At 36.6% G+C, this 22117-nt stretch overlaps 4 protein-coding genes and 1 long non-coding RNA gene across 7 annotated transcripts in view; 1 reads left to right on the top strand and 4 right to left on the bottom strand.

Moving 5' to 3' along the window:
* LOC109949345 (short-chain dehydrogenase TIC 32, chloroplastic-like) overlaps positions 1–613 on the top strand; it is a 3169-nt gene extending 2556 nt beyond the window's left edge. Inside the window, exons 2-3 of the mRNA XM_020564751.1 lie at positions 290–336; positions 449–613. Of these exons, the coding sequence (XP_020420340.1) occupies positions 290–336; positions 449–613 (212 nt within the window). The remainder of the gene's footprint in view (positions 1–289; positions 337–448) is intronic.
* On the bottom strand, positions 2697–3974 carry LOC18776241. Of its 3 annotated transcripts, none has more exons than XR_002271757.1 (4): positions 3763–3974; positions 3540–3619; positions 3274–3426; positions 2697–3168 (listed from the first exon to the last, which is right to left on the bottom strand). It is a non-coding gene; the product is annotated as an uncharacterized LOC18776241 (long non-coding RNA). The 3 variants fall into 3 exon arrangements; XR_002271756.1 differs by having other exon boundaries at positions 3540–3688; positions 3817–3974; XR_002271755.1 differs by having other exon boundaries at positions 3540–3974.
* Positions 4612–8029, bottom strand: LOC18776294 (short-chain dehydrogenase TIC 32, chloroplastic). Its single transcript, XM_007209315.2, has 8 exons — positions 7815–8029; positions 6984–7215; positions 6575–6654; positions 6313–6466; positions 6137–6215; positions 5438–5522; positions 5138–5184; positions 4612–5009 (listed from the first exon to the last, which is right to left on the bottom strand). Exons 1-8 carry the CDS (start codon positions 7918–7920, stop codon positions 4845–4847), a joined length of 948 nt encoding a protein of 315 aa, XP_007209377.1. The 5' UTR covers positions 7921–8029; the 3' UTR covers positions 4612–4844.
* On the bottom strand, positions 9541–12047 carry LOC18776700 (aquaporin PIP1-2). Its single transcript, XM_007209372.2, has 4 exons — positions 11549–12047; positions 10930–11225; positions 9993–10133; positions 9541–9895 (listed from the first exon to the last, which is right to left on the bottom strand). The coding sequence occupies exons 1-4, from the start codon at positions 11874–11876 to the stop codon at positions 9800–9802; spliced, it is 861 nt and encodes a 286-aa protein (XP_007209434.1). The 5' UTR covers positions 11877–12047; the 3' UTR covers positions 9541–9799.
* Positions 15458–21181, bottom strand: LOC18775967 (signal peptide peptidase-like 2). The gene is made up of 14 exons (XM_007209811.2): positions 20863–21181; positions 19750–19908; positions 19528–19639; positions 19104–19223; positions 18737–18888; positions 18434–18616; positions 18163–18197; positions 17512–17668; positions 17215–17268; positions 16651–16743; positions 16376–16518; positions 16185–16255; positions 16001–16084; positions 15458–15787 (listed from the first exon to the last, which is right to left on the bottom strand). The coding sequence occupies exons 1-14, from the start codon at positions 21007–21009 to the stop codon at positions 15663–15665; spliced, it is 1635 nt and encodes a 544-aa protein (XP_007209873.1). The 5' UTR covers positions 21010–21181; the 3' UTR covers positions 15458–15662.

Here is a 22117-nt window from a genome sequence, read left to right as displayed (position 1 = left end):
TTCCTTTGCTGGAATGCTCTAAGAAAGCTGAAAAACTACCAGCTGTCTAAACTCACATCAGCCACCTCGTGCATCCAACCAACTCTAAAGCCCTTGTACCCTTCTTATTTCAATCAATAAAATAAAATTATCTTGTTACTCTTTCAAAAGTTTTCTATTCATTATCAAGTTATTATCCTAAGCCTCTCTTCTCCCTAGAACTAACACACATGGATACATTTGTTGACAGTGCAGTAGTATTTCTCTGGGTTTCCACAGATCAACTCACATTTTCTTTGGCTTGACGCAGGTATTCTTAAGGTGCTGAGCATATTTATCTCTAGAACTGTTCAGCAGGTACATCTTTATGTTCCACAAGAGATGATATTTCTCTTTTGTTTGATACAAAATCTTTTTTGGGCATTCACATTATATGAAACTAATTATGTCATTGAACATGGTCATGCAGGGTGCGGCAACCACATGCTTTGTGGCACTCCATCCACAGCTTAAGGAAGTAGGCGGTGAATACTTTGTGGACTGTAACATCGCCAAACCGAGCTCTCAGGCAAAAGATGCAGATTTGGCAACCAGACTCTGGGACTTTAGCTTGAGTTTGACAAATGCCAAGTAGTATGGTGTTCTAATATTTTCTGTGGCTTTTTTCTGCACTGAAATCAAATTGCCAAACTGCAAACTGTAATCACATACTGGATTATAATAAAGTTGAGATTTACCCATTTTGTCTTCAACTATAACTCCTATGCCCTCTCCACTCGTAACCCTTTTGGCAAACTGTTGAAGTAGAGAAAATTAAAAGAACAATATTACTCGGAAAAATTCGTTGTGAAACTGTGAACAATTCTTGGGATGAGTCGCGTACAAAGTCGCTCTCTTTAAGACGTTTCGCGGCTCTGCCCAATTAGTGCAAGCAGTTTTGAAAATGTCACTACGTCCCCAGGATAAAACAGTCCCAGAATCTCCTCTGTCTAGGTTCTTCCTTGCACTGAGGAATGACCCGAATACAAACACCTTTTTATGTTGCTCAGAAACCCTTAGTTTAAAAAATAAGAAAAATATATGAAGAGGAGGAAGGCAGCAGCTGTTGTCTGTTCCTTCTCTCCTAGCTGACTCTTATATATATACTAGATTTAACACAAAGAGACGTTGTGGCCTTTAAGGACATCAATGCAGCAGTTGAAAAAAGATTCAGCCAATTAACAGAAAATTATCACAAAGAGACGTTGTGCATCAGTTGAAAAAAAAGGATTCATCCCATAGAAAATAACTCCTATTAATAAAGACAATTTAAGGCAATTATTGAATTATTGAATATATATATTTTTAAAAATAAAAAATAAACATACCAACTTCAACAATCCCCCACTTGTTTGTTTTAGAAATAAATTCATTAAGCAACATATCATAAGACTATGCATAAGTAGAGGTGTTTTTCAACTTGAACCTTTACATAGTGACGGAGCTTCAGAATATACAAGAGTAACATATAGTTTTGAACTCTATCTCTGACAACACCACACACATAGCCCTACTAAGGTGAAGTTCAAAAGCCAGCACTTTACGGCCATGTGCTTGTATCCCAGTATAGTGAATGCTCTAGAAAATTTCCCCCAAAATTTTCATAGAAAGCAGCCTCACTTTCACATTCACATAGGTGAGACTATCAAAGATATTCATGTAGCTAGATATCCCACTCAATATAGAGTATAGATCTCATTAAGAGTTATAAACAACTCAACCTTAAATCGCTTCAGGATTTCATGCTTCTAAGGATGGATATGGAACACTAGCATGACTTCACTCATATCACTAAATGACTTGTTATTACCCATTGAACCTATTTCTTGGGATTTCCAATCTATAGGTTGGGTTACCATCATAAGTGACTTAACCTTCTAGGGGTTTTAGTCCCATTCCTTTTGAAGTTTTCCAAACCTTTTCTCGTGCTAGTCCTTTTGTCAAAGGATCAGCTAAATTCTCATCATACCGTACATAATCCACTCTTACAGCCCCATTAGAAAGAAACTCTCTAATAGTACTGTGCTTGCGACGTATTTGTCGCCCCTTGCCATTATAATAACGGTTCTGAACTTTTGCAATAGCTGCAGTACTATCACAGTGGATAAGAACAGCTGGTATCGGTCTCTCCCACAAGGGGGTATCGTTTCTCAACCAACCTGCTTCCTCACTAGCCATTGCTAGGGCTATCATCTCTGACTCCATTGTGGACCAAGCCAAAATAGTCTATTTCTTAGACTTCCATGAAATTGCACCACCAGCAATATTAAATATATATCCACTAGTAGCCTTTGAATCATTTGACATGGTATTCCAATCAGCATCGCTATATCCTTCTAGGACAGCGGGAAACTTCTCATAGTGTAGTCCAAGGTTCATCGTCCTCTTAAGGTACCGCATGACCCTCTCAATAGCATACCAATGCTCCAAACTAGGTCTACTTGTAAACCTACATATTACTCCTACGGCATAAGCTATATCACCCCTAGTGCAATCAGTAGCATATCAAAGGCTACCAATGATGCTCGCATACTCAGTTTGTCTAACACTGTCACCAATATTCTTGAACAACTTTATACTAGGATCACATGCTGATTTACAGTCAAAGTAATTATACTTCTTAAGGATTTTTTCAATGTAATAAGATTGATCCAAAGAGAATCCTTTTTCAGACCTAGTTATCTTAATTCCAAGTATTACATTAACATCACCTAAATCTTTCATATCAAAATTCACACATAACAATAATTTGACACTATTCACAGCATGAATATTTGAGCAAAAAATAATAAATAAGTCATTCACACAGAGACATATAACAATTATGTATTCAAGTAAGAAAGCTGAAAAACTACCAGCTGTCTAAACTCACATCAGCCACCTCGTGCATCCAACCAACTCTAAAGCCCTTGTACCCTTCTTATTTCAATCAATAAAATAAAATTATCTTGTTACTCTTTCAAAAGCTTTCTATTCATTATCAAGCTATTATCCTAAGCCTCTCTTCTCCCTAGAACTAACAGTGGTATCAGAGCTTTAGAGATAGTTGATGACCTTAAGAAACTCAATACCTTCAGACGTCTTGTAAGCTCATTAGCATGCAATATGTTTCCAAGCTTGGACGGTCCATAAGCATAATATCTGTGGTATCTGTATAGCAAGTCAAAACGGCAGATTGTTGATCATGTATTTATATACACAAACACCTCATTAGCCTAAAGACGATTTTTCAAAAGGGTGCTGCCACAGTTTTACCTTGATTCATCGTTAATTTTATCATAACAAAACCCTTCACGGTAACGTATCGATGGCCTAGTGATGATACATTGACAATTCTCCCCTCTGTTTTCCTTTCTCGCGATGTGCTTTTCATGGTCTCCAACAAAAGATCTGTGAGGAGAAAATGACCTGCACATTGGATGGTTCGAGTAAAAGTTAATAACTCGACCAAAGCGAATCGTAGAAATCTGAATCCATTATACTACAGGACAGACTTCAAAGAAAATTTTAGGCAGACACACCTAAATGGTTAGTTGCAAAATGGAGCTCTATGTTGTCTTCAGAAAGCTTGAATGGAGTTGCCATAGTGCCTGCATTGTTACTTCGAACAAAGGAGAGAGTGCAATACTACAAATGAGTGCGTGTATGGTGCTGAGAGAGCTGTCATTTTCTTTATTTCCATGAGAAAACCATATGCACATACAACACAAGAAAGAAGGAAATTTAAGAATTTGCTTATCTTACATTTATGTTCAATGGAAGGTCCAAGTATTTAAAATCTGCTGCAAATTTTCTTACAGATGCCAATGAGCTGAGGTCTAACTCCATGAGATCAATTTTAGCCTCTGGGATTCTTTAAGAATTGCTTCTTTGACGTTCGTCCCAGCATCCTTGTTCCTTACTGCCATAACTACATGGACACCACGCAACGCAAGAACACATGATGTCTCTACGCCAATACCACTTGCAGCTCCTGAAATTAAACAAAGTTTATGATAAAAAATAAAATTTTACAACCTTACTTTGGAAGACACAGAGAAAGACTCATTGACATGTTAGATGTCAAATAGGCTGGAGAGCAGCCAAGACAATATTGTTATGTGTATCCTATAGGAAGCTTAAAACAGAGCATGACCTGTAACAATGGCAGTAAGACCAGTTCCATCAATCCCTTCAGTAACTTCCTCTGCTGTGGAAGAAGCAGAGAACCCAGATGCTCCTTCTTGGTAAATATCCCACCCATTAATTTTGCAGATAATGAAGTTACATGTTACAGCACAGCTGCACAGAGACCTTCTATCAATTGCAATTTGAATACATTGCTCCAAATGTTAATAAGAGGCATATAATACAAGGCCTACTGTTTTGATTGCTGCTGGTCCTGTCTTACACGGCAATATTTCTGGGAATTGTAATTAGCAATAATGCTCGTCATGTTGCTCCTCTAATTTACAGCACACACCAAAATCAGAGGAAAAGACAAAGCAATGGCTCTTTTAAAATGGTGATTTGTAATCACAATGACGTTTGTGATGTTGCTCTTATATGTATACATGTGGAACAGAATCCTTTGGATTGAAGTGCTTTGGAAATAGTAGATAAACCATATACATTCATGACAAATATAAGAACCATAACCCATGTTTTTCATTATAGGAAAATAGAAAGAAAAAAAGTTCATAATTTTAGGCAGGGCCAAGGATAAGTCCCCTGCCATAGCCTATATATGTTTTACATGGTCATTCAACGTCTTAGCACTCAAGTCTCAAACGGGTAAAAGGGACATTGACATTGACTTGCAATTTACAACAGAGTTTTGTTCCCGGTTACTTTGGATCCGTCAGGCTCAAACTGAAATCCCATAGCTTCTTTGCCAGTTCTGGATCTTTAGCCTGAGAGGTTGGATTGGCTTTGTTGCTGTCCATAAAATATTCGCCGCTGACACCCTTAACTTGCGGATGCAATGCCACGTAGCATTCAGTTGCTGCTCCCTGCAGTTATGTGAAGTATATTAAAAAGACAACTAACATGCAGTGAAGCTGCTTGAGCATATCTTAATAGGATTGGGAGATAGACATCAAAATATGAGTTTGCTGAGTGTATCAGATTAGTAACATACCTGCTGGACATTTTTAAGCATCAATCTACCGAGCGTGCTGGCAATGACTGCATTAAACCAAAACAATAAATATCAAGACACGAATCCACACAAATACAGGAAATGGTGAAATTTAAAAAAAGGAACGGGCAAGGCGAGACAGTTGTGAACACATAATGAATATCTTAATATTACTCAACTTAGAATGCATGAACTTAATCACCTTATCCAAAACACAATGAGCATCTTTGTCAAATAGACCAAAAAATCCAACTACATGTTCAAGAAGAACGAATATTTGTCAATGGTTCAAAAGTTTACCATTAATATAACTGTGGTAGCGTAGAAGATTGGTAGCAATTGATCCAGGATGAAGGGAATTAGCAGTTATAGCAACTCCTTCTTCCTGTTAAACAAGACAGAATTTTAAAAGATTATTGAAAAAAAAAATTGGAACACAAAAAAAAGATTAGAATTTCCCATCCATGATGGCATGGCTTTGGAAATTGGAAGTACGGACTGCTTAAGAATGTTGAAAACACCAATTATGTAAAAGCTACACTCTATGCCCTATTGCTCTTTTCAACTGTTTCTGTTTTGAAGGTAGTAAAAATAACCATATGGAATATTTGCTACTACAATGAACATTTGAGACAAAATTATGTAAGCATCTCTGGAAAAAAGAAAATACTTGCACACTGAAATTAGGCTGTCACTCTTTTCTCTTCTATTGACCAAAAGAAACATGAACAAAGCCCAAGGGCCTGCATATGCTAAAACATTTAATTCACATTTATCTCATGAACTTAACACATTAATGCTAACCAAAGGTCTTAACTATGCTATTATTTAAGGGTTCCATATTCTAGAAGCCCAAACTATGTGACTGAATAAGTCTTCCTCTATCCGTTGCGGGTCAAGAACTCCTTACGATTGACCAAGAAAAAATATAATCAGATAAATGATTTATATCATCAAATTCACTGGCGATCATGTTTATGATCCTATATGAGTTGATACCTTCAAGCGCTTTGTGAGCTCATTAGCATGCAATATGTTGGCTAGCTTTGATTGTCCATAAGCATATATACTGCTGTATCTGTGAATTTTCAAGTAATAAAATATAAGTAAAGAGAAGCATTATTGCAGCAGCACATAGTGACAAAATTCATAAAATGACCCTGTCAAACTATTACCCTGATTCATCATTAATCTTATCAAAACGAATCCCCTCACTATATGCAAATCGGTGAGCCTCTGATGATAAGTTCACGATTCTTCCCTCTTTTTTGCTCTCCCTTGTTGTCTTCTTCATGGTCTCCAATAGAAGGTTGGTCAAAAGAAAATGGCCTGTAAAAGAATGGTAAGAACTCTAAGATTCCAATTCTATGAAGACCATATAACAGGCCATTTCATATTCTCAAAAGAAACATCAAAAAAATTTCATGTTTTAAATACCCAAATGGTTGGTTGCAAACTGCAGTTCAATGTTGTCTTGGGAAAGCATGAAAGGAGTTGCCATAACCCCTGCATTATTACTTCAAACAAACAGAGAGGATAAATTATAACTCCGTAAGTTAATAACAATACCAATAGGAGAACATTGTACTAAAATATGAACTTATTGTTTTTCCTTCTTTCTTTTCCCACTCTTGGGACCAAACACCATTCCAAAATGAAGAATGAAGCAGCAATAACAACCATTGTCACAATGATATCATACAACACTAAGTGTGCATGCAAACACACACGAACACATGCAAGAACATGTAACCACTGATGCATTTGCAACAAGAGATGAGAGATTCAAATGAGCACAAGCAAATGTGACATAAATAATTACAACGGTCCAATTCAGATGTCTTACATCAGGATATTCAATGGAAGACCAGAGGAGTTATATTCCGATGCAAATTTTCTTACTGATGCCATTGAGCTGAGATCTAGTTCCATAACATTGATGTTGGCAGTGGGGATTTCCTTAAGTATTGCCGTTCTCACATCCCTACCAGCCTCTGTATTTCTTACTGCCATGATGACATGAACACGACGCAAGGCTAGAACACGTGTTGTCTCCAGACCAAGACCACTTGATGCCCCTGGAATTAGATAAGTATAAGAACTGGAAAAAGGCCGAATCTGCAAATTTCACCAATTATCAAGCGAAAAAGCAATTTCGAATTTCAATGGCAGGATTTTCAGATGAATGATTTTTGTAATTGTGGCAATAAGTTCACAGGAAGACTCTGAACTAGATTTCATAGCATAACGATCCTAAAGAATCCTACAAAACTAAAAAAAGATTTAAACTAGACCAGAACTTTGATCAACTCCATTTAGTCCATTTTTAACATCAAGTCAACTAATTCTAAACTAGCCAGCTTCAATCAGAAAATCAACCAACCAATGAAACACTAAACAACTACCCATGAAAGAACTACCCATGAAAGAAAACAAGAAGTAGAAACGATCTACACACCCAACTTCAGATGGGTTGCCAAAAGAAACTCCATTTGGTTGCTCAATTGTTAGTTTAACATAAAAGACAACTAAAGCAACATTCTTTCTTCTTTTCCCTGTAATTCTCTCAGCAAACAAATATATGACACAATAAGAAATTATAGGAACTGACCAACAAAAGAAAAAAGCACACATGACGATACAGAAACAAAGAACAAGAATACCCAGATAACAAGACCTGTAACAATTGCCGTGAGACCAGTTCCATCAATTCCTTGAGTAACTTCCTCAGCTGTAGAGCGGGCTGAGAATCCAGATTGCCCTTTCCATCCAAATATCCACATTTTTCAAGATTGTTGATCAGACTTTGCAAATCCAAAATATAAACAACATTTCACATAGCTGCATTTCCAAAACCCAACATGTGATGTGATGACTTCTCTTCTCGGGGTTTAATTTAATCACGAATCTAATACGATTAGCGATTGACCCCCACTAGCGTGATAGCCGTTGGATATGCGAGTATGACTAGGATTTGATAAGATGGTTATGCATTGATGTTTTGGTAAAAAGTTAGGGATTTAGTAAAAGTGAAAAGAAGGAAAAAAAAAAAACAACTGTTTTGACAATTAAAAGGAGAGGAAGCGGTTTAGCTACAATTAGGGCTGGCAATGGGTCGTGTCGTGTCGGGATAATAAACGTGTCAAGAATGCTCAACCCGAATCTAACCCATTTAATAAACATGTCGTGTTGGGTTCGGGTCGTCTTTTATCGTGCGGGTTTCGAGTCATGTAACGGGTTCATAAAGAATAACATGCATGTTACAAAACTCACAACCGAAAAATTTTTAATTAAAAAAAAACAGAGAGAGTTGAGGAAATATAAGGAAAAGAAAGAAAAAAAAGATAGAGATAGGAGAGAAGGAAAAGAAAGAAAGAAAATAGAGAGAGAGAGAGAGAGAGAGGAGAGAAGATTGAAGGAAAGAAAGAAAGAGAAAAGAGAGATGAGAGAAAACTAAAGAGAAGGAAAAAAAAAAAGGAGAGAAGAGGAAAGGAAAAGAGAGAAAAAAAGAGAGAGAGGAGAAGAAAGAAGAAAAAAAAAGAGGAGAAGAGAGACGGAAAAGAAAGGAAAACTCAAAAGAAAAAGAAACATTATACATATCAAAAGACATACCATAAAATTACAAAGTTGTTTGTAGCATGGTGGATAAGATGTTTAAGAGAAATGAGGATGGTAGGGGTTCGAAACCCCTTGTGTGTGTGCTAAAGTCTCCATTTATCTTTATTTTTTAGTGGGTTAGCGGGTTGTACACGGGTTGACACGACTCGTTTAATAAACGGGTTAGATAGGTATTATAGCGGGTTGACCCGAAACCCACCCGTTTAATAAACGGGTCAGAACGGTTTGACTCGAAATTAACTTGTTTTTTTATCGTGCAGGTTGAACCCGCTAATTTCTCGTGCGGGTTTCGAGTCGTGTATCAGGTCGTGTCCGACATTGTCACCCCTAGCTACAATAAAAGGTCTGTACGTATAAGGAGCGAAGTATTGTCCTTTTTATTACCCGTTTAAGAAATATTAACTTTTCTAATTGAAAAATAGATTTACTTGCCAAGTTGAATAATATATGAAAGTATTGCAATAGATTTGTGCATTTTCTTTTTCCTTTTCTTGAATTGCCTCAACCAAAATTGCTCCAATTTTTATATTCCGGTTTAGTTTTATGAACGAATTTAATGCTTCAATGCACTCGTAATAACGCCATCTTTCAGGCTTTATTTGCCTCACGTATATGAATCTATATTAGCTCTTTTATATGTGCTCTTCAAAATGATAGATCTCTTTCAATTGGATCCACCGACGACTCTTCAATGACCCTATTTAATTTAGTTTTTTTTTTTTAATATACAATTGCGATTTCATGTCCTTTATCTCTTGAAATATGATGAAAAGTCACAAACAATATTGACGAAAAAAAAAAGTCACAATTTAGCCAAAATACATTTCAAGGTATGTAGAATACACAAGGCACATCGGCAGCATATAACTAACCCATAAAAGAATTCTCCATTCAAAACATGTCACAAAAACTTCGAATACACATCATAAGTACTAGTACTGCATACTTAATTTACACACATTTTTCTCAAGAACATCACCAAGAAAAAGGAGACGAAGAAGACACGGGGTGCAGAGATGGGTGACCACTAGAGTGGGAAGAAAATTAGCCCCTGGACTTGAAAGGAATGGCCCTGATGACTATCTGGTGGTAGATAGCAGCAAGAGCAGCACCAATGAATGGCCCCACCCAGAAGATCCACTGTAAACAGAAACATGGTACCATAAATCTCATATTATCATTAAACAATCAAAAGTTCAAAGAAAAATGTTTAATTAGTTTTAGTTAATTCGCTTACATGGTCATCCCAAGCGCGGTCCTTGTTGAAGATAATGGCAGCTCCAAGACTCCTGGCAGGGTTGATGCCAGTTCCGGTGATGGGGATGGTGGCCAAGTGAACCAAGAAAACTGCAAACCCAATGGGAAGAGGAGCCAAAATCTGCATACACAGATACATATACATTCTAAGTTAAAACACAGTCCAAATAATGACCTTTCTGATTCATTGAGCTTCCAAGCATGGTGCTAAGTTTGACTTAGGATATAACAAATGTTTGAAGATGATCATTTGGTAGAGGTACTGTAGAGCAAAAGGAACCACGGAGAGACAAAACAAAGTGGATAAGCAAGCCCATAAATGATCTCTTGTTGGTAGGGACTAGGGAGTCTTACTCGTAAATGGTGGATAACATTTTGCCTTAAAAAGGGAGGAGTGTCCTGGGAGGTATAATTCAGTCCCCACTTTCACATTTACATGCATATTTGATCCACCAAACACACCAGTGGGTCTCACACGCATGTGAGAGACCCTCTGGGCACAACAGAACTTTTTCCACCTTAAAGGCACCCACACCAATGACACAAACAAACAAAAGCAACATGCAAGTGTCATTATTTTCCAGCATTCACAAAATAAGGACTAGAGAAGTGATAATTCTACAGTCCCCCTTTCAGCCATTTGGGCAGCTGAGCAAAGAATAGAAAAACTAGAAGATCAGAAAACAATTTCTTCCACACAGACTATAAATTAACCAAAGACATTCAGCAGCAGCCCAAAGAACTAAACCAGAAACCAATTTATAAACAGCCCATGAAAAATAAACCAGCTTTGGAGCACTCAATCATCGCTAAACCCATTCAACGGACACATGAGTGTCAAAATAGTAAAACAATTAAACAATCAGAAGCTGCAAAAGTATATAACAGAGATAATAATAATAATAAAGAATACTTACAGGGACATGAGAGTCTCTGGCATTCCTCTTGGCATCAGTGGCAGAGAAGACAGTGTAAACAAGGACAAAAGTGCCAACAATCTCAGCCCCAAGGCCACCACCCTTGGTGTACCCATGGTTAACAACATTGGCTCCACCTCCCAAAAGCTCATATTGTTTCTTTTCGAAGCCCTTCACAACACCAGCACCAGCAATAGCACCAAGGGTCTGCATGACTATGTAGAAAACAGCTCTTGTAAGGGAGAGTTTCCTTGCCAGGAAGAGACCAAAGGTCACAGCTGGGTTGATGTGTCCACCTGTTACATGCAAGCACACAGATCTGGTTACAAAAGAATTTTATCACAAAAATGTAACCATGAAAAGAAGCAAATTATAGTTTAAAATAGAAGAACAAATTTTAAGAGGAAAAATCAAAGATAACAAGGAAAGCCCACATCAAAGATAGTTGAAACACCCACAAAAATCTACCCAAAATATTTTTAAAAATCACTAAAAATAAATTCTGAAGAAACCCATGAAATATACACCAAGAATATTTTTTTTTAATCTTTCAGTGGAAGTTATCAACTTTAAATAAAGACTTGAAAGCTGAAGAGATGAAAAGGGAGGAGAAGCTAACCTGAGATACCAGCAGTGGAGTAGACAAGGGCAAAGATGGTGCCACCAAAAGCCCAAGCAATTCCTTGGATGCCAACAGAGGCACACTTACTAGGAGCCCTGTTCACACCCATCACAGTCAAGATGGTGATGTAGAGGAACAAGAAGGTGGCAATGAACTCAGCAATTCCAGCTCTGTAAAAAGACCATGAAGTGAGCTCACCAGGCTCAAACAACGGAGCTGGGGGAGGCTCCTTGTAGTCCTTGTCTGTCTGAGCTGATGTCCCAATAGGCTGCCTCTCTGGGAACTTGTTAGCTCCAAGCTTAACATCTTCTTCCTTGCCCTCCATAGTCACTCTCTCACTAACCAGATTCCTCTAGCTCTTTCTCTCTCTGTTTGAAAAGCAAACCAAAGATGCTCTCTTTACACACTCAAAGCAAGGGTTTTGTGAGTTTCTGCAATGCAAGAGAGGCTAAGATGAGGGGAACTTTTATAGCTGAGGTGTCTATCAGTCTATTATTTGCCAAATGAAATAATAGGTTGTCTTTCTTTTTAATTTATTTTCAATTAAGTATTTGTTATAAATAAAATAAATAAATAAAACTTTTTTTGTGTGGTAGTCCCTAAACAAATGTAAGCAAATGTTTATAATAATATTAAGGAGAAGGTATTAGAGTTTTGGGGATGGTTCTGGAAAGGTCAGAACTTGCAGAAGGATGCTGACATTTTCTGGTTCGTTTGTTTTTGAGTTCTTATCCTCTACAGAAGTTGTCCTTATTTTTTCGAGTGCTTGCTTTTTCAAATTTGTAAAGCTTTTGGTTAGCTGTGTCCTGGTATGTTCATCTGATTCATACACCTAAGCAACCTAACCGAAATTAAAGATTGTGTACATGGAATTTGATTTTTAAAATGTTGTGGTCCAATTTTCTCATCATCATTAAACAACTCCCTACTTTTTCTTTTCTTTCCTCTTTTTGGGGTTTGGAGGAGAGTGGTACTTTCTTTCTCACTCTTGTCAAGTTTAGGGCTTCTACAAAATTTAAATAGAGAGAAAAACTTACATGTTACAAAGTTATTCTCAATTAATTACGTTGAGTAAGGCATGATAAGAATTACACATAATAGAATGTGACTGTATAAGAATAATAAAATAATGTTATTTCCGTGACATGCAATTTCTTCTCTTAAATAGAGTGTTTATGTGGTAAATATAAATACATGTATGCATTCCATATTGCAAAATGTACAAGAGTGGATTAATGAAGAGGAAAAAGCTTATAAATAGTCATAAAAACTGAACCCAAAGGTGATTTTTACAATTACTGAATTTCATGGGGGTGAAAAGCTTATAATTACTGTTTGGTTCAGTTATTTACGGACTCTTTTTTCACTTTCAAGTTCTTGACTTTTTAATCCTGTGATAGTTTCTCAACGGCACGAAAACCAGAGCCACAGAAGATTAGAGTACAACGGGCGGGAGATCGTATGGCTGAGAAAAATTGGCCGTTTTTATGTTGTGACCGTTAAGAAACTGACAACCCTTTTGTAAGCACATGGACGCCAACGTCATAACATGATCCAATCCACGGATGTTACTGTTTATTATAACAGTACATATGTCGCCCAACAAGGACAGGGGCCATGTCCACAGCTACGAGCCCACAAACAAAACCATGGTTTGATTTTAACTATGATCGAGTTTTACAGATTGTCTAGCATGTTACGTTGTTCAATTATCAATTTGAATTATGTATAAGGCAAATTTGTATATAAAAATGTGATCTAAAATCTAAATTTACTTTTATTATAAAGTTTTATGTATATTATCAATTTATTCAAATTATAACATATGTATGTTTATTTTAAAAATTACACATACCCGCTTAATGTTATAATTATATTAAAAAATACCTTGTAGAATGATAATTAACATATCAAATTATCTAGCAAACAATATTAAATTTGTATTTAAAGGAGCCACTATTGGCACTTCAAAATAATTATAGCACTTCTCTCTAATGAAAAATAATAATGCAGGAAATCACTATTTTAAAATGTCATGCCAAACAATTCTCAAACAATTTCAAATTACGTGAGAGAATATTCAAACTCAAATACAAATAAGCATGCACACTGTTCTAACCTAGCGAAATAACCTAACACATTAACAATTCCCATATTAAATTTTGTGTAATCTTTGTTTAATAATTTCCCATACCTAACATGATTTGCTAACGATGGGTGTGAGATAGCGTGCCCCTCATTTTCTCTCCTCTTTTATGGTCCCAAACCGTGTCATTGTGAATTGTAATCTTCTTAATTGTTGCACTCTATCTAAAATGAACAAAATGGAAGAAGCAGTAGCCAAGTTATGGTGGACAACTCACACTCATGGGATGCCTTCTGTGCTTGGTCTTTTTCTGCCCCCAGCTCACATGCAAGTTGCAGCCTTAGGCGGCCCCATGCCAACTATGTAAATGACATTGAAAACTATAAAAACAGAAAAAGTGTCCTCTGTATCCCAAAAAACCATAGAGGAAAAAAAGGGAGAAAAAAGATGTGATAAGCGTGGCAGTTGGCTTGGCACAATCTGGAGAGATGTATATCTTTTGTATTTTAATACTTTCCTGTGTCAAAATAGACACCTACCCATCAACCTAGGGTCACTAAAATGACTCCTCCCACTTTCGCCCAAAACCATTGTAAGCCAAGGAACCAAAAAATAATAATTAAAAGTTGAGTGGAATCCAAGGCTTCCCATTTTTTAGTTTTTTTACCACTTTGGTTGTGGGTTTGTGGCTCTTTCTTGTATTGATATCATGGCCCTCTTGAAATCACAATCTCTCTCTCTCTCTCTCTCTCTCTCTCTCTCTCTCTCTCTCTCTCTATTTTGTCTAAAGATTTTAACGTAGTTACATTATACAGAAGATTAATTGATAAGCTTGTGTTGTGTTTTGGACATAATATTCGGATAATATTCTTGTTGGATAGCTTCCGGAGATGTCATTGAAATTGAAAGCAACACTTGACAATCGATTTTTTCTATAGAGGTGATTTGATTGGCATCCAAACAAACAATTGTTGTTTGACGTTTTATATTGGGCCAATATCATAAGAAGAAAAGTGGAAGTGATAATTCCAACAAAATTGGCTTGTTAGTCGTGTTACGGTGATGAAGGGTGATTGTATAGACACTCAAAAAGATCTCTAGACACACAAATTTGAGTTTACCCCTTTCTCTCCTCATGCCAGCCACCACTCTCTCATTCTCTCTCTTTCTCTTTTAAATCAACGAAAGAGAAAATTCGAACTTAAGACATTTTTCAATATTAAAAATAGAAATACTATAATCGAGCTAGTTGTTCTATCTTCAGCCCTGACCTTAAACGAAAGAATTAATCCAGGCTTTCAATGCAGGCCTCTCATTAGCCTGCTTTGTTAGGTGTGTTATAGGCCTTATAATGACTCTCCATGGGGCTTGGACCTCAAAAAAGCCATAATTATCAGCCCCTGTTTTTGTGGGCTATGATTGTTGACTTGCAGCTTTGGAGCAATGTTGACTAGCCCAAAACAAAGTGTTTCTTCAGCTATAAGCACTATTTAGATGCAAATGTGAATTAGATCAGTTGATCAAGGTAGTGTGCCCGCCTCTTTGTACCAAGTTCAATCCCCCTCTTAAAAAATTGCTGTGTCATAAAAATGATAGGCACTATTGGGATATTTTTGGGACTTCAAATACGTGTGCTTTTTTTAAATATCGGTTATGGAGAATGTGGTATTGCCATATTATCATTGCAACTTTACATTAATGGGGCTATTTTCAACAACCAAAAAGGATGATAAAAAAACCAAGAGCTTTATGATTTAGTAACATAAATGGTTGCTTATGCAGATAAAATTGTACAAAATTTTCTACTTGTGACAACGGACGATGCAAAATGAACGCTATTTTAATTATGAGAGATCCCTCCTTCAATTTAAGGGGCAATAAGCTTACATACAAAGACTACCATGTTAAGGGAAGCTCTTGAGAGTTCGTTACCAGATTTCTAATGATTATAAAATGCCAACACTACAAATATCATACAAGAACAGGCTGTCTTACTTTTTCTATTTTTTAACTTAACAAGCTGTCTTACTTTGTTTCGTCCAATTCTTGACTCTGTTCGAGTTCAATATGTGAGCAGGGCCTTTCTGGTTCTCCTCTACACCACAGAATCTGTAAGTCACCTCTCTTCTTCCCTAATGTCAGAAAAGTTCCTGCATTGAAGTGTAAATTTCAATCAGTTTAGTTCTAGCATCCCAATATTATCCAAAAGCAAACATCAAGAAGTATCCCACTACGGTTCCTGATTGCTTGCTGAGGTGGAAATTATCGCATGTGCAGTGCCCTTGCGATTTTTTATTCATTCGATTAAAGGATAGGGTGAAGTTGGACTAAGATTTTGGTGAAGAAGAAAGAAAGGGATTTACCAAGTGTGAATGGAACAATGTAAAGCAGTGCCGGTTGGCCATGCCCATCCATCAAGTTTAATGCCACATATGTGATGAGAAGACCTGCGCAGAATTTGAAAATTCATGTGTCTTTCTGGGAAAACACATCTAAGAAATCAGATACAGTAGCTGATGACAAAATCATCTGTTTATTATTTCTTACCCAATCCATAAGCCATCATTGCCCATAAGAAGTATCCAGCCCGAAGTGCCTTATTTGCCAACCAATCATACCTGCAAAAACCATTAACAATGCTTCATTTTATCTATTCCTGTTCATATAAACAACACCAAAAATTTGATGTATGGAGAACAAGTCTTTTTTGCAACTGGGATAGGCTGCAGAGCTTAAACCTGAGCGAGAATGCCACAAGCAGGCCTGGTAAGAGGATGTCACCGAATCCTATGATGCTGAAACCACCCCAAGGGTCAAACATGCGTGGAATCTTTAGTAGCATTGGAATACCATCCTCTCCACTTCTGTCACCACGGGCTACCTGTAAAAGGAGACAAAGCCATTAGACATCTCTCGAGTGTTTAAAAAGCCTTGAACAACCAACCGATCCATAATTACATATGTATGTATATATTAAACGTAGCAAGTAGAGAAACTTAATAGAATCACTTACCACAATCATCACGCTTTCATGGAACAACTTCTTAGAAACAAACACCCAAAAGATGTCATACAAGAAGGCACAACTGAGGAGGACCGTACCTACCTGATTAAAAAGAAACCACCCTAAATCAGTTGCCAGGAATGCTTAAACATGTGTGTAAGTGTGTGAGTGTGAGTGAACATTCCGTATCCATTTTATTAAAGCTTTCAACACAAACAACTACCCACCAATAAAAATGAAAATCTTTTAAAAAGATCAACTATTAAGATAAGTAACCAACGTTGAGGCATAATTGCACACATCTGATATTTCTGATTGACATCATTTACAGCAAAAGTGCCACAAAGGGGTGAACACGTGTTAACAATGCAAAAATTACAAAGTGCAACTCACTCAAAATCCAATAAATAAAAAATTTCAAATGGGAGAGACTTTCATCTGCACAGTTATGCACACTTGTACTTTCAGAATGTTTGGAAATAGATTGCCTAATATATTCTTACCAAGCAGAAAAATGGTTTCTGGCCGCAAAAGAAAAAGAAATCAGTTAGACTGATAAGTTTGAATTATTACCTTGAGATTAGGTATCCGAACAATTTGAAGAACTGTGATTATCAGTGCAATTCCCTGATGGAAGAATCATTGAAAGGAAACTGTCATTAGTTGATTAAATGCCCTTCAGTTTTTGCAATAGTCAAACTTATTACTTTATCACATACAGCATTTAAGGGAGGGGGAAATGTAACTTAGGACCTCCTCTTCAGAGGACATGGGTGGCAACCAAAGGGGCTATACCAGAGCTTAAGTTCATGAAGAAGTCAAAATCTATGATTCATTGGAAAAACTTTTTGATGGGGAAGTTTATCTTACAAGTATATCTTGACCAATCCAGGCAAAGGAAATGTTGCGAAAAACTGCCCAAAGAACAGCAAATGCTATGCAGAACGGAGAAACAGCCAAAGTAAGGTATGAGACTGCTCCCAAGATAGGTACTTTAATGTATGATTCCCCAGTACGTTTGAACCACCTGCAGAAGTGTAGAATGAGTTCAAGACCTTAAAGCAAGTTGTCACTGCATGACTCATTCAATATGCACCACCAGGTTTCTGGTTCACCTACTTTATGGAATTGTTTCAGTCAATTAACCTAAAACTCAGGATTGTCAAAGCTACACATACAGGAGCTGTGCAAAATACTTAAAACCTTGCTTGATGTTTTTGAAAGTATTTAAAAGAATCAGAAGATCACAAAAATGATTCCCACATAGAAAGCAACTTCCCGCTAAATGTATGATAAACCATCCCCATACAAAGGGTACATGCAAAAGTATTCCATTGAAAATTCTGATTAAGACACATGCGTACAAACACTTGATGACTCCTAATATAGTCTGCCCAAATAAACAGATACAAGTTGGAACTGACAGCCAGCAAGTGCAATAAGGTTATTTAGGTGATTAAAAAGAGAATCTTCATAAAATGCCAGAAATTATGTCTCAATAGGAGATGAAACTAATTGTACCTCGATAACAACGCAACCAAGCAAGTTTGCAAACCCTGGATATAAAGAATTGGTGAAGTTAGATGAAAATCTATTGGACAACGCAATATGCAGAGACTATATAATGTGAAAATATATCAGATTACAAAACCACGGCCTGCAGAACAACTTCAGAGCATAACTTTTCATTGTGCATATATATAAAATGGAAGTTGAGGTAAATGCTTTGTGCAAGTATGTGAGCATGCAGATGCATCATAAGTTGATTAACTAGAATTGGGAGGCCTCGTACCTCTACACCACCTATGCAAAAAAGAACCACCAAAAGCTCGACAAACCAGCCTGACATAAGCTTGTAGAGTATAACCAAGAAGCATGAAGCAATAATAACAAACAAGACAGCTGATGTTGTGCTGATGTCTACTACGCTGGCACCTAAAGGAGCTTTGGCACTTGGAATTTCATCAGAAGCATCCTACAGGACAATGAATTTCTAATCAATACGTACTAACAAGCTCCAGTAGAACAACACAATGCAAAAGCAAAATAAAAGTATAAACCTAGACCAATTTAGCTAAGGTTGGCAAAAGGTGACCTTTAATAGCTTGTCCTGTTCAATAGATGCTTCTCTGGCACTCCATGCAGACCAATAAGATGCACACAAGATAGTACCGACAGCCATCAACCATAAAAATACTTCCGCAATGTCAACAACAGGTCGTTGCGGTGAGTACAACTGCACAGAAACTGCAGAGAGCCTACAATTAGAAAGCTATCCAGTAAAGGTATAAGGTACATATATACCCAACAAAGAATGCTAAAGATATTATTATCCCAAGCGAAAAGCACATCTTAGATGCTTACATTTCTGAAGCAACAAAAATACTAAGGAAAATTCCAATATATCTCAAAGCACAAATTTTTGTGGCTTATAAGTTGTCTTTGAGTATAGGGAAGCATACCCAATGAATTATTCATTAACATCTTTTCCAAGGTAGCACCTGCATCCTGCGGGAGCATGACAGCTGGTATGTGTATATCTAAAGCAGTTTCATCTGGCTCACACACCATCTTGTAAAGTTCTGCCAAAAAGAGACAAGTTTGATATGAAACGAATATGGTTTGCAAGACATTTATCTCTGTTTGATTATATTTCTATGTTTCAACATTCAACTACCTAACTGAAAGCGCTAAAATTAGTCCCTTATCCAGGAAAATGAGAACTAACATAATAGTTTCAATCTTTCTATGAGTAGCATAACAACAACATGAAGACATACATACATACATACATACATACATATATATATTTGGATAGTGAAGCTTTTTTGACATACCATTACTAGTCAATGCACACATCAAATGACCCAAACATATATTCTTTACCTTTCTGGTTATTTACAATGAGTACAGCGGAGGCATTAGCTTCTTGGGCAATATTTGCTTTAGTTGTGAATTTGCAGTGGCCTCGGTCCACCATGATGACATCTCCAGCAAGCTAAACAAACGTTAAAAAGAAAACACATTGATGTTAAAAAAAACATATATCATATTTGCTTGATGTTTGTGACCATGAATGTCAAGAGAATATAGTTTAAACATCAAAACCTTATTCTTTGGTTTGTTACAACAATCACGAGGATTTGAAAGAATAAGGCGAGTTTGCTGTGCTTTTTTCTCCTTTGATTCAATGGTAGTTCCAAATCTAGCACCCACGCCAACAAACTCATTTGCCTCTACACCATCAACCCAAGTTTGAACTTTTACCTACAAAACAGTTCGTGACAGAGCAGTGGGTAATTATATATAGATAGAAATCACCAAAAGGTCAAGTAAGTTGCATGTGCCATCCAGAATAAACTTCACTATCCAGATTGAAACCAACTTTCCTCTAAACCAGTTACAAAGTATCAATTTGAAAAATGAGCCATACTTATTGAAAAGGCATGTGCCATGGAAGCATGAATAAATGTCCCACCAATCACAGCTGACCAGAAGTCTACACATTTCCATTTCAATTTAAAACAGGAAAATAATAAAAAGAAAAAGAAGAGGAAGCATCATTATGAGCCAAAAGAGAGGAAATTTTAGCCTCGTGTATCCCTCCTGCTTTTTAAACACCCCCACCCCAAAACTGCATGGCATGAAATACCATTGCCATTGCCGGTCCTTGATCTATAATCATGAGACAGTACAAATAAAGTATGGCTTTAAAATAATCACCAAAGGTTTTAAAAAAATGTATCAAAGTAAAAAATCCAACCCAAACTCCTCCATTAACCTAAAAGGGATTCGATCAAAAAAAAAAAAACTAAAAGGGAAATTTTTTGAAGGAAATATAAGAATGAGCTGGATGACTACAAGGGGAGAATATAGAAACGTACTGTATACTAACTTAAACTATGTTCATGTCAATCAGTTCAACAACCTGATTAATCAATAAGACCAAACAACAACAACCCAATTCCAATCCAAAAGCATAAAAACAACAAAATTGCAAATGCAAATTCATCACTTTGAACTTCATCCGGTGCACTAACAGCTCCCAATTGTACAAAAATGAATATTTATATTATCCTACTCAGTTAATCACATCACCATCTCATTTTCTTCCACAAATAACCCATAATTACACCAAAACCCATGAACAAAAAGCAAGACCCAGTAGCTAAAACACAAGAACATGAAAAGGGTCGGCGAGATAAAGCAGCATTAGATTACCAAAACGAAATTGTTCTCACACCCAGGCTTCTTTGGAGCTGAATCGTCATCATGCACTATATCCCCAGCTGTCACAGAGCTAGGCTCAGAGACCAGTAGAATCAGAGCTGACACAAACACTAACCCACACAGCCTCTGCAAATCCATGAGTTCTTGAACCCTTCCTCGATCTTTTAAGAACCCTTTTGGCTCTTCTTTCTCTGCATCACAGATTCACAAGCTTGTAGCTATGAAAGAAAGAGACTTTCGCTTTGTTTCTGTGATGCTACTGTTAACAGAAAAAGGAAAAGCTAATATTAGCTCAGGGAAAAACGAACAAATAAAAACAAATTGGAATTTATATGAATAAAATAAAATAAAAATAAATGCTTTGGATCTATGCGTCTGTTGCAGAGTGACGTTTACCGAAGAAAAGGAAGAGGAGGACGGTGCGTTTTGATGGTTGCCTTGGCAACTAAATTAATTAAATTTCATTATTAAATTAATTACCTGACTCTTGAATTTGAGAATAAATAAATTTTTTACTTATTTTTGTCAGCAAATGGGTATTTGACTACATCGGGGCAGTTGAAGACCGCGGGAAAATACATTTAATTATGGTTTGTGAGATTATTTTTCTTTTAAGGACCCTTAATACACCTTCACCTGGTATAGCATTAACATTGTAGGTGTCATTTGCAAATTGGTCTCCAGCTGGTTTGGGATTAACTAGGACTCCTCTGATAATATTATATATTATATATATATATAACAAAAGAGTTTTTTTTTTAAATAAAAAAAAGTTTAAAGGGAAATTGACTACTCTCGCCACCGGCGTCAGTGCAGACCTCTATACCTATAACATATTTCTTGCATTCTCCTTTACATATGTTATCTTTTTTTTTTCTTTTTTCATTGTGCAATGTGATTTAATAATTAAAACCGTCTATAATTCTGTTTGTAGTTGTTTCTGTTTGTGGAGTTTATCCCCCTTGCTCATAAAAATAAAAAAAAAATCATTAGTAAACATAGAAGAAGCAAAAATTTAGAATAACTCTCACTTCATTTGTTAGTAAACGATGACCTAAAGATATGGAAAATTAAAAACGTATGTGTGAATTCCATATTACAATATGTTAGTGGGGTAGTTGATTTTGTACCCATTTTTTTTCTCCCCTTGTAAGCATGTCAGAATTGTTATCATATTAATGGAGGAACTTAGGGGTCGTTTGGTACACAGGCTTGGCTTGAACTGGCTTGGACTAAATTTAGTACC

The sequence above is a fragment of the Prunus persica genome, chromosome G5 (genome assembly GCF_000346465.2).
Source record: "Prunus persica cultivar Lovell chromosome G5, Prunus_persica_NCBIv2, whole genome shotgun sequence".
NCBI classification, from domain to species: Eukaryota; Viridiplantae; Streptophyta; class Magnoliopsida; order Rosales; family Rosaceae; genus Prunus; species Prunus persica.
The sequence above is the reverse complement of the archived record's forward strand: the minus strand, read 5'-3'. Positions and strand labels throughout refer to the sequence as shown.